The sequence below is a fragment of the Triturus cristatus genome, chromosome 1_1 (assembly GCF_964204655.1).
Source record: "Triturus cristatus chromosome 1_1, aTriCri1.1, whole genome shotgun sequence".
NCBI lineage: Eukaryota > Metazoa > Chordata > Amphibia > Caudata > Salamandridae > Triturus > Triturus cristatus.
In genome coordinates, this window is record NC_140579.1 from 87,319,265 (window position 1) to 87,338,257 (window position 18,993).

General features: G+C 46.2%; 1 protein-coding gene across 2 annotated transcripts in view; it reads left to right on the top strand.

Annotated features, from left to right (window-relative positions):
- Positions 1-18,993, top strand: part of LOC146869554 (phosphoenolpyruvate carboxykinase [GTP], mitochondrial-like) — a 124,720-nt gene that overhangs the window by 95,622 nt on the left and 10,105 nt on the right. For both annotated transcript variants that reach the window (XM_085604894.1, XM_085604982.1), the window contains exons 3-7: positions 10,960-11,144; positions 14,500-14,703; positions 15,316-15,503; positions 15,716-15,878; positions 16,040-16,258. In XM_085604894.1, the coding sequence (XP_085461020.1) occupies positions 10,960-11,144; positions 14,500-14,703; positions 15,316-15,503; positions 15,716-15,878; positions 16,040-16,258 (959 nt within the window). The remainder of the gene's footprint in view (positions 1-10,959; positions 11,145-14,499; positions 14,704-15,315; positions 15,504-15,715; positions 15,879-16,039; positions 16,259-18,993) is intronic.

The window sequence follows — 18,993 nt, forward strand, 5'->3', positions numbered from 1 at the left end:
TGTTGCAGCGCTCCTTGCATCCTTACTTCCAGCACCCAGCCATCACCCCCAGATGAGCGTTGCCTGTACCCTACTCTTAGGAAGAGAAAACCGGCCCGTAAGGAGTACAGCTAGCGGAAGAACAGACCGTTATGTTTCCTACAAGAATCGCTACACCCAAAACGGAGATGAAACCAACCAATTCCTTCAAAGCATAATTCCCGATGGTAAGGAAGCTATCAGTGAAGCAGCCTCACTAAAGGCGGTAACTTTGAGAGGGGAAGGAATATATGGCCTTACCTCAAGACCTGTGGATGCATTAGAACCAATATATCTGTGGATTTCTTAATGGAGACAACAGCCCATAAGAGAGCCAATGTGCTCACCTTCACAACCCACCACCAGACAAACACAGCAGAAGGCTGTATGTAGTTAGGAGAACACAGACAGGGCAGCACAACTAAACAAAGAACAGTGAGCTCCACTAATCAGCTCAGCAGATGCTTTCATCAACAATGGAGAGTGAGACCTCATGCTGTATCCACCAGAAAACTATAAAAATAGGTTAAAATATGCCACTCAAGAGGGAAAGACCCGATCAAATACATTCGCGAAATCATCCTTAGACATAGCAGACATTGCCAATAGACAATTGTGTATTGGAACAGTAGTGACAAAACACACAGTACTCATGATTCCAACCTTCAAACCAAAGGTAATGGCCTAATTGGTCAATAGACCACATACAGGAGACTACCTGTTTGGTGGAGCAGTAGATGACTTGCTGGAGCAAACGAAGGTCACTGACTAAGCAAGAACGATGGGAGCCGCTCGATACAAGGCGTCCTTCAGAAGGGTTGCACAGTACAATAGACAGGGACGTCTCTGTTTTTCAACCTTAACAGTTCCAGATATGCCAAGGGTCAGGATAACAACTGGAAAATGCATGCACTCTCATGAAGAGCTCTAGGCCAAAGAAAAAACTGTTCCCTAAAAGTGAAGAGTGGAAAGACACAAGTAAATTGGCAATGCTCCAGGGGTTGGACAGACACAAAATGGACTAGGCAAGCCATCGAATACGAAGTAGACAAATAAGAGTGACAGTAAAGCCAAACAATTGTAAACAGTGGGTCGGTTTTAAGCCTCTCTGTTCTTGGGAAGCATACAATCTGTCTTTAGCAGCCAGACAGCTGTATGTTCTGGTAGGCCGACCTAGAAATTGCTGTCGTCTAAAGGTGAAAAACAAATAAATTAAAATTACCCATCACAGAAATGAATGAAAAAAGAATGAAATAAAAGTAGAAATATAAACAATATGTCACCATCCCTTGCGCTGAAGTGGAATGCTTTTTGGGTGGATGATCATACGTAAAAATGACATCGACTGCAGTGAAGAAAGCCAATAACAGGAGTGAGCTGATAGCCACCCTACGCTCCATGTTGTGGTGGATAGAACCAAAATGCAAATACTAATTGAACAGACCAGTGGATGAAGAGGATTGACCAAAGCCCCTGTGTAAAAATTGACTTTTGGTTCTGGCTCAAACGTACAAAAACGCACAAATCTGCTAGCTGTGGTATACAATGCCCACAAAGAACGCTATATCTCAGGTTGTCCGCTATACACAAAACATCCATTTTGTAATGTGCACTAGTAAAAAGGTAATCCGGCTTGAAAAAACATGGCATCTACTCCTGTGCACCAATTCCCCTGCTGTTCTGGGCACAGTGAAAAGGCCTCCTGCCCGGGTCACTGTGATGAGGCCCCTTTCTCTCCCCTGTGTGAATATATCCTACTGCTGAGCACTGTGAGAAAGACTTCTCCCAGATACTGTGAGAAAGAATTACAGGCACTTTAAAAGGCATCCCTCATCTTCCTTAGCATTGCATGTGCCACTCCAGGGCTCCATGGCACTTTTGAGATGATCTTATTCTCTTTTAGGCAGTATGAAGATCACTCATCTCTCCATGGGCCCTATGAGAAGGTCCGCGTCCTTCGGGATACTGTGGGAATGCGTACTCTTCATACCTGGGCACTGTGAAAAGTTCCCTTTCTCCCAGATACCATGAAAAGGCTCCTTTTTATTCTCACGGGTACCGCGAGAAGGCCCACTTAATAGCCTGGAAATTCACCAGTTACCGTTTACTGAGCTAACTATAAATTGCGCCCTGCTTATGACCTCACATATTACGTCGCTGATGATTTGTCAAATTACACCACTGGTGACAGCAGGGATAAGACCATAGTCACAAAGTTAATATACATTAGGGACCTGTTAAGCAACTGAGAAGATCAGGAGGCTGAGTAGACACACGGATATTGGATGCTCTATTTATGCAGATATCTCTTTTTGCCGACATTTAGCCCTTTAAAAATACATCGTGGATTAAATTACTATGGCGCAGACCTCTTCTCACATTTTTAACTCTCAGGTTCCATCCTGCATTAACAGTTCAATGCTGATTTACTTCAGCCTGCTCTTTCTGAAAGGCTGTAAATCCAGCAGCTCATATTTCAACAGAATGGTGTTCAGGCGTACCTCTCTTTTCCCTTAATGCAAATTGCTAGCACTCTAGTTGTTCATTAGACCCCTGTAGTGATGCTGCAGTTGATTACTTGGGAGTTAACCAGTGGCGGTTTCTAAACCATGGCGTCGGGGCTCCGCCCCTTTACTTTAATCCCCCAGGGTCGGCCATTGTCAAAGGTAAAATACACACTTTATTTATTTATGCATTTTTATAAAGCGCGGACTTTACCCGAAGGCGTCAGAGCGCTGTACAATAGAACCAGTTACGTAACATGAGAGAAATGTTACAAAATAGAACGTACAAAACTAGCAGGACAGAGAATCAAACACAGCAGGCAAGAGGAACACAATATCAAACACCGCAAGCAAGGAATGTTCAAAAAAGAAATAAATATAACAAATTTGCAATGACTAACTTTACATCCGTTTTTTGGGGGGGGTTTTAACGAAAAAATTGTACAAACGCAAATTTCTTGAGTCCGATTCGGAGGAGACTTTTGTTGCTGCGATTAGATTCTGGCACTGTGTTGTCACTGTCATGTTACACCGATGCATTCCCTTAATCTGCTGTCTGTGGGTGGGCCCAGAGTCTATAGTTTTTGCCGGGCTGAGGAGCTCACAGCCCTGAGGCTTGTGAGGTCATCAGCTCGGCAAAGAAAGTGCCTAAAGGACCAGTCTCCACCCCCTGATAACATGGGGGTAAAAATAGCCCCGGGCGTTGTAGAGTAAAGCCCTGTAACACTGGGGCTACACGTCCGTCAAGGAGTGGAGAGGATGGTCACCCCACCCTTTTCCAACTCGTCATTGGGGGTGGGTCTCACCCTGTGATGAGTTGGGAAAGGGTGGGGTAGAGGCTGCAGGGAGGCGGGTTGCTCAAAAATCGAGTCTGCGCAGTTTGTCATCACTCACCGCGCAGACTCGAGTTGTATGCTTCCCGTGCGGCTGTGAACAGCAGGATTATGCAGACCAGGCCCGGCTCCAGGAATTTTTATTTTTGGTGGGACAAGGGTGTATTCGGGTTTGCCACTGCGGGCCTGATTTGTCTCTTATATGTCTAGCCAGGCCTGCTTACAAGCCCTCCTTTATCTCTTCTTAGTCTTACAAGGCCTAGTAAAACGTACTCTTTTCCAAATCTTTCTCAATGTTATCACTCTCAAAAACAGGTTTTTTCCAATTTAATGTCCCTTTGATGAGAAGAGGAGGTTTCTGAGGTGGAAGTATCAGGCAAGTGACACTTCTCGGGCCCCCTCTGTGCGAGCCTTCAGGGAGAAACCCTCTTCATTACTACCTCCACCTGACCCCGGACTCTGCAGCGCACTCCCTTGCAGGCTCCCTCTGTGCGAGCCTTCAGGGAGACTCCCTCTTCATTACTACCTCCACCTGACCCGGACTCTGCAACGCACTCCCTTACAGGCTTGATTATCTACTACTCCTCTCCAGTGCACCTTATCTCACAGCTGTCCTTGGGCCCCAGCCCATATCAGCCACCATCCGGTTCCAATTTCATTCTTCCTGGGGAAAAACACTAGTAAAATCACCTTCAAACTCGAAACTTTGAATATAGCAGTAAATGTAATTAACATGTACTTTAAAGTATGTTCCACAATAGCCCTAATGACCGACTGTTAATTAATTAACCAAAAACAGAAAGGCCATGACAGGGCCGGCTTTAGTGCTGATGCGAAAAAAAAATTTGGCGCCGCACCAATAACCTCTTTCTCGGTAGATACCTTTACTACCACCTTCCAACAGTGCCCCTCATCCCTCCATGGCCCCCCCTATTGACCTCCTCCTCGGATTCCCTCACTGCGACCCTCCAACAGTGCCCCTCATCTCTCTGTAGCCCCTCCCCCTCATGACCTCCTCCTCAGACTCCCTCACTACCACCCTCTACCGGTGCCTCTCATCTCTCCATAGCCCCTCCCCCACCCTCCCCATGACCTCCTCCTCGGATTCCCTCACTACCACCCTCCACCAGTGCCCCTCATCTCTCCGTTGCCCCTTTCTCATATGCATTTCATTTGTTGTGTAGCGCTACTCATATCAGTGTAGGGTGTCACAGTACTTTACATCACGCACACGTTCTACAGAGAAAATAAGTAATTCTACTGGGAATGTCACATAAGGCAATGAGGATTACAAGTGTAGGAATCGTGTCATCCATGCTGGTGGGCAATATATTTTACGAGGATTTGGTCTGGAGAAGAACAAACTCAGGATTTAAAGAGTCCTCCAGTGGTTGGGGGTTGACCTTACTGATAAAAATGTATAACTGCCCAAACTCTTTTTAGCAGCATTAGAATAATGAAAGACGGTGGACGTTCTAACTATATCACAACACAAAAAAGCCAAAGTTTGTATGCAGCTCTTTGATGACAGTTCATAGGTCACTTTCCTATGTTAGGATTGCAACTTCTGAACTGCGAGTAACACAGGGATCTCTGTGAGAAAGGCACTAACCCACTGAGCTATCCACATAAAATTCAGTTTATCTGCATTTAAAAACTACAAACAGACAAATGATTGCTCTCCATCAGGATCATAAATCACCATTTATCTAAACATTTTTTATTGTTGTACATGGGTGGCAGATTCACTGTGAAGGCCAAGGCTCATGTTTGGGTGCCCACCCTCTAGAATCGGTACTGATGCAGACACCATGTTTTGAGCTCCAGCTTCAGTGTCTCTATGTTACTGGGCCTGCACTGGTAGCCAGGAGCTGAGGAGCAGAAAGGTGGTGCACACTGCAGGTTCGTGTCAGCCTCGCCTAGAAGCTTGAGCTTCCCCGACAATTGAAGGCCCCGATGGTTCCCTAGTGCACCCCCAACTTTGCTCGTGGGCCATGGCACAAAGAGGGGTAAGCAAAAAAAAAAAAAAAGCTTAGCGAGTATTTGCTTCATTTGAACAGCACGCAAGTTGCTCTTTTTGGGTTAATGTCAACTTGAATTAATCCAGTTTTCCGTTTTGTGCTACGAACAATAAAAAATACCCAATCTCTCATCCAGGTCTATCTAAACAGGGCCTCAAATCTTTGGAAAAAAGGTGTTAAGGTTACAATAATTAATCGTACTCTTTTTGTTGGCACTGGGTGGATGAAAGGTTGAGTCAGCCATGCTGCATTTGAAGAATCTCACAGGCCTGCCGTAAGAGCATTAACCTACTGAGCTAGCACGCCACCTCTCTAGGTCACGGAAAAACACTGCGCCCTTTCAGAGGCAATGGCCTTTCAAGAACAACCCTGTTTTCACATTGAGCAGAGCACGCCAGCACCTGTCAGAAAACACCCCAAATCAATTCACCTCCCTGCACCTCTGAAAACGAGTGAAGAGGAAAAGTCATGAAGGATTATGTAAAGCAAAGTTGGAATAGGGGCAAAGGATCTTAACTCACTCTATGTGGAGCGGTTTATACTACACAACTGGGAACGGATTGGTCCAAGCACTGGTGCGCTAGATTCACTGTAATTCAGTACAGCAATAGTACAAATCATGTTGCTCTGAATGTGTTACTCTAGAGTCTTTATTGAGCGAATTACTTGCTAGACGAACTCTCCCAGTATTTGTTTTCAGCTGTAATGAAATGAGCTCATGGACTGCGAGGTGCAAACCCTCTGCCCTCTCCGTAAAAGACGAGGCAGTGGAGGGAGGAGGTCAGGGGGGCCTCTGCCTCGCACCGAGATGACACTGGCTGCAAATCAGCTCCTATTCAAGAGCAGTTGTTGGGCAATGCGGCAGGGCATTGTATGCGGTAAAGGTGTTCACGCGAGCCATATGCTTAATGACACACAATACGGCGGCTCTGTCGTCTACCGTGCCCGCTGGACTCATGAGTGTCCGTTTTTGGCTATGAGGGAAACTACCCGCATCATCTCCTGTGCTACAGAAAATTCATGTGGCTTCTGCTCTGAGGGTGCGCGGTCTATGCTCGCCCGGCTGCCCCCACAAATAGACTCCGTCCAGACACCGAGATCATGCGGAGCCCAGGGATACCAGCAGACACTGCAGCTCCCAGATGACCCTCATTTTATTTTTGATGCTCGGACTCTGTTAAATTTGATTCTAACTTTAAGTCTAATAATGATCAATTCGTCCCTGCAAGTACGACTCGCCTAATATTAATCCAGTGCAGTGCTCTATGATTTCATTGCCAATCGCTGTATCAGTATGACAGAGAAATTAAATGTATGATGTAGGCTCCTCCACGTAGGGGCACACTGTTTATGAAGTCTGCGCCAGTCTGCAGCCCCGCCACAGCATCGCTCAATAAATGAATGTGTTGCAGGACATAAGTTGCACATGATTTCCATCACACACCACACAGTTTCTATAAATGCGATTTAAGAGAAGCAGCCAAGTGTTTTCGGTGTTCCTGCTGGCAAGGAAACAGAACTATTAATTCTCTACATGTACCGATATTATACCATATTGCATTCAAGTTTTCTTAATCACTTAATGCATTTTAACCTTTATTTTTCTGTGTGGCTTACAGTTTTAAATCGCACAAAATGAACTCCGCAATGCAAATTTAAGAAATATGGTGCCCCATAATTGATCGGTTAGCCACATACTTTGCTGGCTATGCAGACGAAACCGTGAGAAATGCAATTAATTGAAAAGATTTGCATGGGAAATGGCGCCCGGCCTCCCAAAAAATGCTGACCCCCCTAAAGTGAACCCCAAAGCTGCCTCCCCCTCATCCCTTCCCCTCCCGTGTGCAGTCCAGCCTCTCCACTCTCAAACTTCACCAGCCGCCACTGGAGTTAACTGACACACTGCTGCTGGTGTTGGAAGTGCATGTTTCACTCTGCATGTCAGAATGTTTTACTAAAATGGACGAGGAAGATATTTAAGACCACACAGAGATTGTGATCTAATTTTAGCTGTCTAGAGCACAGACCATAATTACTATAACAAAAAGAAATTTACTGCTGTATTCTCTAGTTTTGATTCCATCAAGATGGAGCTCAGGTGTGCCACACTTTTATCCTAAATACAGAATGTTAGCACTCTTGTTGCTCATTTAAACTTTGTGGTAAAGCTGCAGTTGACCACAACAGAGTTTACTGACAGACTGGAGTTGAAATAGCATGCTCCAGTCTGCGCGTCCGAATATTTTACTGAAATAGATACGGAACCTTTGAGAACTCCTCGAAAATCTGTCCTTTCCTCATTTTAGCTTTCTAGCACTGTAGCCACCATTTCTATGACAAAAAGAACACCCCATAATTTTGTTAATTTTTAAAGGAAATTCTTTAGGTTTTCCAGCTTGAATTCCTTGAAGATGGCTTAAAGTGTGCTATGGTTTTGTCATACATAGAAATGTTACTGCTCTAGTTGTTCAATAGAACCCCTTGGAAAGATTCGCAGAACGCAGGGGAGAGAACTGACAGGCTGCTGCTGAAAGTATATGTTTTACTCCGAACATCAAACTTTGTACTCAGATGGCTAAGGAAGATAGTGTGAATATAGAAAATGTGTTGCCTCCTGGAGCACCTTCCATAATCTCTATGAGAAAATCATAAGAGAAAACACTTTTTTTTTCAAACATGGTTCATCAAATCTCAGCAGAAGGTCAGCGTTTTTCTCATGATAAAATCACTGTAGAACACACCACAAATCTTAAAATGAGTATGGTACACTCAACAGATTTATATTCGAACTAAAAGCCGTTATCGCCCTTTATATGTGCTCCTTTTTATGACCCTCAAAACCTGGCATTTACTACAATGCATTTCAAAAGGGAACATGCCCACATATATCCATAATGACCGCCACAGCATCTTGTCCATGTTGTGGCCAGCCAGTCATGGGGAAGGGGCCTCTTTGGAGAGTCCCTCCCCCACATGCCTATTGGTGTCAGGTTGAACTCACCCTGCCTGCCTCTTATATGTTTTTTTCATTTGTTTTCAGGATGCAGGGACCATGTTCCAGAGTCCTGTAATGGCTGCCATAGCTTATTGCTCAGGTTGTGGCCAGCCAGTCATGGGGAAGGGGCCTCTCTGGAGAGTCCCTCCCCCACATGCCTATTGGTGTCAGGTTGAACTCACCCTGCCTGCCTCTTATATGTTTTTTTCATTTGTTTTCAGGATGCAGGGACCATGTTCCAGAGTCCTGTAATGGCTGCCATAGCTTATTGCTCAGGTTGTGGCCAGCCAGTCATAGGGAAGGGGCCTCTCTGGAGAGTCCCTCCCCCACATGCCTATTGGTGTCCGGTTGAACTCACCCTGCCTGCCTCTTATATGTTTTTTCATTTGTTTTCAGGATGCAGGGACCATGTTCCAGAGTCCTGTAATGGCTGCCATAGCTTATTGCTCAGGTTGTGGCCAGCCAGTCATGGGGAAGGGGCCTCTTTGGAGAGTCCCTCCCCCACATGCCTATTGGTGTCAGGTTGAACTCACCCTGCCTGCCTCTTATATGTTTTTTCATTTGTTTTCAGGATGCAGGGACCATGTTCCAGAGTCCTGTATTGGCTGCCATAGCTTATTGCTCAGGTTGTGGCCAGCCAGTCATAGGGAAGGGGCCTCTTTGGAGAGTCCCTCCCCCACATGCCTATTGGTGTCCGGTTGAACTCACCCTGCCTGCCTCTTATATGTTTTTTCATTTGTTTTCATGATGCAGGGACCATGTTCCAGAGTCCTGTAATGGCTGCCATAGCTTATTGCTCAGGTTGTGGCCAGCCAGTCATAGGGAAGGGGCCTCTTTGGAGAGTCCCTCCCCCACATGCCTATTGGTGTCCGGTTGAACTCACCCTGCCTGCCTCTTATATGTTTTTTCATTTGTTTTCAGGATGCAGGGACCATGTTCCAGAGTCCTGTAATGGCTGCCATAGCTTATTGCTCAGGTTGTGGCCAGCCAGTCATAGGGAAGGGGCCTCTTTGGAGAGTCCCTCCCCCACATGCCTATTGGTGTCCGGTTGAACTCACCCTGCCTGCCTCTTATATGTTTTTTCATTTGTTTTCAGGATGCAGGGACCATGTTCCAGAGTCCTGTAATGGCTGCCATAGCTTATTGCTCAGGTTGTGGCCAGCCAGTCATGGGGAAGGGGCCTCTCTGGAGAGTCCCTCCCCCACATGCCTATTGGTGTCAGGTTGAACTCACCCTGCCTGCCTCTTATATGTTTTTTTCATTTGTTTTCAGGATGCAGGGACCATGTTCCAGAGTCCTGTAATGGCTGCCATAGCTTATTGCTCAGGTTGTGGCCAGCCAGTCATAGGGAAGGGGCCTCTTTGGAGAGTCCCTCCCCCACATGCCTATTGGTGTCCGGTTGAACTCACCCTGCCTGCCTCTTATATGTTTTTTCATTTGTTTTCAGGATGCAGGGACCATGTTCCAGAGTCCTGTATTGGCTGCCATAGCTTATTGCTCAGGTTGTGGCCAGCCAGTCATAGGGAAGGGGCCTCTTTGGAGAGTCCCTCCCCCACATGCCTATTGGTGTCAGGTTGAACTCACACTGCCTGCCTCTTATATGTTTTTTCATTTGTTTTCAGGATGCAGGGACCATGTTCCAGAGTCCTGTATTGGCTGCCATAGCTTATTGCTCAGGTTGTGGCCAGCCAGTCATAGGGAAGGGGCCTCTTTGGAGAGTCCCTCCCCCACATGCCTATTGGTGTCCGGTTGAACTCACCCTGCCTGCCTCTTATATGTTTTTTCATTTGTTTTCATGATGCAGGGACCATGTTCCAGAGTCCTGTAATGGCTGCCATAGCTTATTGCTCAGGTTGTGGCCAGCCAGTCATAGGGAAGGGGCCTCTTTGGAGAGTCCCTCCCCCACATGCCTATTGGTGTCCGGTTGAACTCACCCTGCCTGCCTCTTATATGTTTTTTCATTTGTTTTCAGGATGCAGGGACCATGTTCCAGAGTCCTGTAATGGCTGCCATAGCTTATTGCTCAGGTTGTGGCCAGCCAGTCATAGGGAAGGGGCCTCTTTGGAGAGTCCCTCCCCCACATGCCTATTGGTGTCCGGTTGAACTCACCCTGCCTGCCTCTTATATGTTTTTTCATTTGTTTTCAGGATGCAGGGACCATGTTCCAGAGTCCTGTAATGGCTGCCATAGCTTATTGCTCAGGTTGTGGCCAGCCAGTCATGGGGAAGGGGCCTCTCTGGAGAGTCCCTCCCCCACATGCCTATTGGTGTCAGGTTGAACTCACCCTGCCTGCCTCTTATATGTTTTTTTCATTTGTTTTCAGGATGCAGGGACCATGTTCCAGAGTCCTGTAATGGCTGCCATAGCTTATTGCTCAGGTTGTGGCCAGCCAATCAGGATTGAGTAGTCCTCTTTAAGGTGGCCATTCAGAGCCTATCTGGACACCTACCCTTGTAACACATAAGTAAACTGCTCTTCTGGTAGCCGACACACCACGTCCACTGGTCTTCATTTCTATTGGGGTTAAAGTCATTATTTGGGGAGTATCTTTTATATTAATCATGCCGGCATTGTTGCTCTTCTTGTAGCTGGCTGACCAGGACGGATCCTAAGGATGTGGCACGAGTGGAATCAAAGACTGTGATTGTGACCGAAAATCAGCGGGACACTGTGCCCATTCCTGTTGGTGGTGCCAAGGGTCAGCTGGGCAACTGGATGTCTCCTGAGGACTTTGAGCGGGCAGCTGGTGCACGGTTCCCAGGGTGCATGAAGGGTAAGTTGGATGTGAGAGGAACCTACTTTTTTCCCCCTGCTTTCTGACAGCTGTCTATTTTTGGTTGCAAGTTTCCCTTCCCTCATTCTAAAAGTGCTCTTTCGATCCTTCCCCTATTAGAATGCCCTCTCCATCCCTTATTCTAACTCTCTTTCTCTTACCCCTTGTCTTAATGACTTTCTTTCTATCTCACGCCATTGGAAAATGGATGTTTGAATCCTTAATAACTTTCCCCTTTTGACTAATCCCTACCAAAGTTGGCAATGACAATAATTTAGAATACATCTAAGTGCGCGACAACTTTCATGCAGATTAGTCAAAAAATCCAGAAGTTTCAAAGGGGGGTGGGGGGAGGGCAAAATCGTTTTTCACTCGTGCTGTTGACTTAGCGCAGGGTCAGTTGGATCGCCAGGTGGAAGCACCATCTCAACCTGTGAGTTTCAGACCACATTTGTTTTATGGTAGAGCCACGTTTTGAAATATTAGTCAACCTTAACTTCCTTCTAGCACCAATTTGTTTAGAGGATAATATATATATATATTGAGTGGAAAACAGCCAAAGGTTAAATTCAAGTTCTAGTTAGCCTTGGTAGTACGACCTTAAAATGTGTTTTAAAAAACACCTCTGAAATTCATTGAAAAAATCACATTTAAAGTGCAGTTATGATTCTAAAACCCAAACACAAATTACTGAAAACGGCCAGTTATGGTTAGGTGAACTAACTTACAAAATTATGCACTGGTAACCATAGCTTGACTTTTTTAACCTTTTGGTTTTTCAGTGAATTTCAGTTTTTTAAAATCGTATGAAACTGCTCCTTGCCCCCAATCTTCTATTGACAGCCAATCCCTGCTGCAGACGCCCTGCTCAGTGAGGGCTGGCACATAGGGCTAAGGCCTGGCATGTGGCCAAACCCACTATGGGAAGCCAATTCCTGCTTCACATGGAGCCTTCGACAGTACCTCTGGGGGGGTGGGGGTAGCACTGGCCACAGACATGGGTTGGGATCATGGTCTGGCCGTTTGCTAGTTCCTTCGCCAACCTACTGCAGGCTGCCAACCGCGGCCTTCAGCCTGTGCATCATTGTTGACCGCAGGGCCTAGTTCCAAACCTCGTGTGTGGCCACCTCCAGTTGCATCATTCATTTTTCTTTTTTTCATTTGAGGATTTTGCAAACCTTTGGACTCTGGGAGGCTCTAGAATTCACAAATCCAGCACATGATTTCTGAGTCTCACCATGTTTAAAAAAAAAATATATATATATCCATGTTTTTGATGGGGTTCCTTTGGGGGCCCTCACGTGCTTTAGGGTAGCTTCACCCTGTTCCCGTATGTATTTTTTTTCTTTGTTTGGTGCTCCGTGTTGGGTAATAGCAGCGACAACACAATAATAATAATAATTCTTTTTATTCTTCTTCTTTTACTTCCTCTCCCTCTCTCTCTCTCTCTTCTCTCTCTTCTCTCTCTTCTCTCTCTTCTCTCTCTTCTCTCTTGTCTCTTGTCTCTTGTCTCTTCTCTCTCTCTCTCTCTTCTCTCTTCTCTCTTCTCTCTTCTCTCTTCTCTCTTGTCTCTTGTCTCTTGTCTCTTGTCTCTTGTCTCTTCTCTCTCTCTCTCTCTCTCTCTCTTCTCTCTTCTCTCTTCTCTCCCCCTCTCCCCCCCCGCCCATGGATTTCTGAATGCGTGGAGGGTTCGTAAATTAATGATTGATATCTCTAAAATTTTACCTCTTCAAGTCTAGACTGGAACACTTTTTAAACTCTAATTTCTCAAACTACTGACCGGGTTTACACCACACTAAACTGATGCACTTACTCCCTTGAGTAAAGGTCCATTTGCATGGCAAGTTTGCTGTAATTCTGTTTATCCGTGTGTCCTCTACCTAGGGGAGTTAAAATTCGAAATATCAGTTTTTGTTTTGGCCCTCAATAAACAGATCTGCACCCAGCTTGTCATAAAGAACCAAAGTGGAATCCATTTAAGCCCAGATTTGTTGACTGATGTCAGATTCATTAAGAAAGCAAAACATGCCTTTAACCGGAAACCCTTACCTAATCCTAACTACAGGCACTAACCTCTATAACATATGAACACACCACTGAAGTACCCGAACTACATGTACTCCAGGCACCCCAAGTCACCAAGGAGTATCGTGGTGACAGTGGGATTCCAGAGTCCCTTGCTGTAGTATCTCAGTAATGTTATGTTATGTTACAGTGTGTTTATATAGCGCACGGCTACTCCAGAGGAGTGTCCCGGCGCTTTCCACAGGCAGCTCAGTGTAACACAGCAAAACAAACAAACAGCAGAGCACAAGGCAACAGGGAAAAAAGAAAAAAAAACTAAAGGAATAATGCGTATGATATGCCATTTCACTCCTTCAATTCAGACCGTTTAAATCAAGAAAAGGATGCAAACTTTATGGGCGCCGCCATTGTATAGTTCTGACCACTCACTAATGGAGAACATACGAGGTCCACCCATTTCTAACATAAAAAGCTGCAGCAGAAGGACAGCCACAGGGGTTTGTTGTTGTGTAGCTCCTTCTTCATGTTTACCTGACACATGTTCTCTGACCGACATACATCTCCCTTGTTTCAATGCTTCTCTAACCCACTCCCTTTGTGTATTTATTTATAAAAAAGGCGCATTTTCTGATCTTATCCATACCCAGCCATTTTACAGGCTTGGAGTGCCCCATAGATTATGCACACACACAATAAGAACCCGGAGTAGTTCCAGGTTTTAGGTGGAGTGCAGCTCCTTCATATGGAACACTCTCAAACTACTCGCCTCAAATGCCTTTTTTTCCAGCAGAGTTTGTAAGCATAAGAGTAGCATAGTGCCATCTACGCCGAGCTTGAAAACTGACGGTCTTTTGCCATTTTTGCAGGAAAGTCTTTAAGCATAGAATTAGTTGGTGCCATCCACGTTGAGCTGAAAAATGGCAAAAGCCTTTTACCACTCCACATCCTGCCCATCATCTCACTTTGTTATTGAGGGAGGACAGGAAAAGCTATGTGCCAGTGGGGCTTGTGGATCAAAAGTGATGCCTCTAGTAACCTATCATTAAATGCTGCATACTACATATGATATCATTTGCTTTTTCCAAGCGAATTATGAAATTAGAACAAATTCGTTGTAATAAGAACATCTGTGACCGTCGATCACAGGGAGATTATTTTCTCTCTTGTTTACCTCTGACTCCCTTATGTTTTCTTTCCATTTTTAATAACACCCTACTTTTTAATCTTTCTTTTTCTCACACCAGTGAAACGCTGTCTCCAATCTACCTGATTATAACCTTATCCCCATGTATGGTAATGCTCCTTGCATTGTATCATGTCTGCCCCATAGGTCGCACCATGTATGTGATTCCGTACAGCATGGGTCCTATTGGATCTCCCCTCTCGAAGATCGGAGTCCAGGTCACAGACTCGCCATACGTCGTTGCCAGTATGAAAATAATGACACGGATGGGGTCCCGTGTGCTGGACACTCTTGGGGATGAGGAGTTTGTGAAGTGCCTACACTCCGTGGGACGACCCCTGCCATTGCGAGGTAACTAAGTAGCTTCATAGCCATCTGGGATGGAGCTCCAGTCCGGAGAGCCAGAGGTTCCCGAAGAAGTAGTAGCGTATCTCCCATCCGTCCAACGTAGCGTTTTCCTTGATATGTTGAGTTGGGTTTTTTCCTGATTATGGTCAGAAGAAGCAGTGTGGCTTGTTGTGTAGTTTTGGGGAGAGGAGTGGATTATCAAGTAACTGGCTGTGTGAAGTGTTACACGACTGTGGGGGCTGTGGAGTATTGTGTCACTTGGACGGTATTTGAGTGTCTTGTTTAGTATTACAGGGTGTGGAGTGGCCGATGGGAGTGTTGTATTGAATGGTTGGTTGGGAATGGCTGGAGGGTGGAATGAGTTGTATCCCATAGCTGGGTGGAGACATTCGCTTGCGACTGGTATTGGAGTGTCTCCAGAGTGGGGGTTCAAGGGGACAAGTTTGAAGAGTTCCACCACTGACCAGCATCGCTGGGGAGGAATTTCTTTAGTGTGAACAAGCGCTAGTATGGGGGTTTGAGGGCATGACATGTGGGCATAAGCTTCGTTCTTTCAGCCCGGTCAGACTGTACCTTTGAAATTCATGTATATGGGTGCCCTTGCCTCCCACAAAGCACCGCTTACCAATGGCTGGCCTTGTAATCCGGAGAGCACCCTGATTGCCCACGTGCCAGATCGGAGGGAGATCTTCTCCTTTGGCAGCGGTTACGGCGGCAACTCTCTGCTCGGCAAGAAATGCTTCGCACTGCGCATTGCATCGCGCATTGCCAAAGATGAGGGATGGCTGGCTGAGCACATGTTGGTAAGTACAGCAAGAATGTGCGAGGGGGAAAAGGGCCAGAGAAGGGAGGCATGGGAGATGGTCATAGGATGCTCAAGGCTAAGCGATGATTGGTTAATCACGCGCTAGTGAGCAGAGTAAGAACGATGTGAAGAATGACTGGCAGAGCTGGGCATAGAGAGCTGGACTGGCTTCATATTTTCATAAATGTCTTTCTCACCAACTTCTTCCAGATTTTAGGAATCACGAATCCCCAGGGACGGAAGAAGTACATTGCAGCAGCTTTCCCCAGTGCCTGCGGGAAAACCAACCTGGCCATGATGAGCCCCTCCCTGCCTGGCTGGAAAGTGGAGTGTGTTGGGGATGACATTGCGTGGATGAAGTTTGACGCTGAAGGTGACCATCCTTCCTACAAGCGGCTCTCTTCTGCTAGCTTCATGTGTGAAACCTCCTCTCATTTCTCTCGCTCGACTCACTCGTTCGACACATCTGCATTTCCTTCCCTGATGCTCCCCCTTTCATCTCCCCCTAACCCTATGTTTCTGTCTCCTCTGCAGGGCGCCTCCGAGCCATCAACCCTGAAAATGGCTTCTTTGGCGTAGCGCCAGGTACCTCCATGAAGACTAATCCCAATGCCATGAGGACCATGCAGAAGAACACGATCTTCACCAATGTGGCAGAGACCAGTGAAGGTGGCGTCTACTGGGAGGGCATCGACGAGCCTCTGCCTTCCGGGGCTACGGTCATGTCCTGGCTTGGCAAGCCGTGGAAGCCGGGTGAGTGCCTTTGAGGGGAGCAATGGAGGATTCCCTTTGGTAATCATATCATGGCTATGCCCCCTGACTTGTGGCCCTTTTAGTCTTTGTTACAATGCATACAGGCATACCCAAATCCTGACCTGCTTAGCAGGGCTATAGCGCACAGACCCGGTGGTCCGTCAAGCATGTCCCCATCACCTTTTGTATCCGAGGCAAAAGGGAATTGTGAGATCCATCAAGAAAATAGAAATGGTCTGTCCGGTGTGCTCTTATGGCGCACACACACAAAGCCTGTCCGTTTTATGCGGAATGACAGATGCAGTGAAGACCCATTGACCATTCCGCATTGCACAGTGTTACAATGAGACAACATGACACCATGTTTAGTACTTGATGTAGACATTCCCTGTGAGCTGCTTGTCTCAAGTTACAATTCTGACCAGGCTAACTTACTTTTCCAGCCTTCCATTATTCATGAAATAAGATGAGCGCTGGAAGGAATGCAACCTTTCCGCTGTGTTCACTCCTGTCCCGTGGACATCCACAGTGGGTGCTGTAACCTGCTAACTCGGCACAGCCACATTTGGTATGTTCCAAGGACAGACTTTTGTTATTTCCAAAGTGCGATCACTGTCACTCTGGCAAGAGAGCTATCTCTGCACAGCTTGCACAGGGACAGATATGGCTAGTACGAGTCCAAGATATATTTGCCCCACCTGCTTCTAAGACATATCCTTTTTAGTTTCATGTTTCCCTAATAGCCTTTACTGAATGATGTGTCTCCACCTATATCAAAAGTACTGTGGCTGTTAATTTGTAAACGTTGATTTAGTAAACTGTATCAAAAATATATTTACAGCATGGAGGTAATCTATGCTGAAATGCTCAGACCAAGTTTAAAGTTAAATCCCAAACACCAACTGTCCCTGTAGCGGTTACGATACAGAAAACAACATTTTCTTGGGCTTCACTGAAGTGCTGTGACTACCAGTAGCATACGTACTTCTGGCTGGGCTGGAGTGACTTTGCTATACTCAGGATGGGGGGGAGAAGCCCACTGACGGCTGGCACGTAGGATATCTGAGACTTGATGCATTTTTCTGAAGAGATGAAATGGTTCTCACTGGGGCCCGTGTCCACCTGGACGCCTGGGCCCGATGTATACTTGGGTGCTGAGATTTGTGATGCTCGGGGAGCTGAACTGTGAGGGTCAGTGGTAGAGTTGGGAGGCATGGAGAACTGAGTTCGAGGCACATCGAGAGAGGGAGTAAACCCTGTGATAGTTATGACACCAGAAACTAGTGGATAATGCAGGGTAAGAAGGGACATGTGTTCCATTTTCAGGTCTCGTCTGATCCAGCGCTTTAGCGCTGCTCTCGCGAGAGCTTTTGTTAAAGGGGGATCTGGAAGTGCAGACTAGTGCTTTTCAGGCCTCCAAATACAGTGCATGTGCGCCGGGCGCGCGCACCATTTGTCAGCATGCCTGATCTCTTTCGCGGGCGCTTTGATGTTCTCAGTGAGCCGCGCGGCCACTGAGAACATCAAAGCGGCCGCTAAAGTGCTCACCATTTGCCACCCCCTCCCTTATCCCACTTCCTGCTTATTTTTTTGGGCTTACAGTCTCCATGCCCTCTGGCTCCTTCGTGCTGCTTTACCCTTCCCTCTGCTTGTGCTTCGTATCTCCTCCCACTCCTGCTGTTCTTTCTTTTTTTTTAAAGTCATTTTACTAAACGCCAACGTGAACTGAAGGTATCGGAGCGCTTTACATGAGCACCAGTTGCATTACAGACGGACGCATTCATTTTCATGGATGTACAGCCAGTAGGTGTGCAGGGGCGGGGATCTCATAGCAGCGGTTCTCAGAATACTGTACAGTCAGTACAGTGAGGCTCAGTTCTGAAAGCCTCGCGCCCTGTTGCTCATCTTGCTGCCAGCCTTTCTTCGAGGGTGGCCTTCAGGCTCACACACCTCGCACCTAGCCACAAACCACAGAGGTCGAGCATCCTTTGAACTGGTCTCTAATTAAAGAAATGACCTAGAAACCAAAGGCATTTCACAAGTCATCGCGCCGCAGACCATGCGCACGTAGAGTACTGTCAGCACACGGCTCCCAAGCCAGGAACTTTATTATGAGATCCGCCTTATATTAGAATGATTCAATTCAGACCTCTCTGTTTCGGACCGGGGGAATGTTTTAGCGATTTAGCAGGCAGACAGACATTTGCATTTCTTCAATAAAACGAGAGCGAAATGGGCTTTGACTCATTAAACTAGGGAGGTCCGCCCCTTAACAAGAAAATCCATGCTTTAAATGGACAGTTATTAGGTAGCTGCACTTTTGAATTTGAAAGGCACAGTTCCGTATTTTTAACTAGCAAACTTTTAATGATAGCGTATCTGCACTTCTGCGTTGCAACCAGGTATCCTGGGAGTCAGAGTACCTGCACTTTAATGTTTAATTTTTAATCAATGACTGAATTGATGACGTGTATGCCCAGGTGTGCCACACTTGTTGTGTTGACACCAAAAGCTCCGGGGGGACAATGCAACCAGTATTCAAGCATTAAACATTTTTTAAATGCATAAAATGTTAGACAAGTAGCAGGAGACAAAATATGCAAAATGGCCGTGATGCAAACAAAATGAAAACGTGAGAATGACATCTATTCAGGAAATGATGCATGGCTATAGAGGGAGTTTTGTTATGATTTGACTGATTTATACTTTTTTAAACGCACAATACATATAAAGGT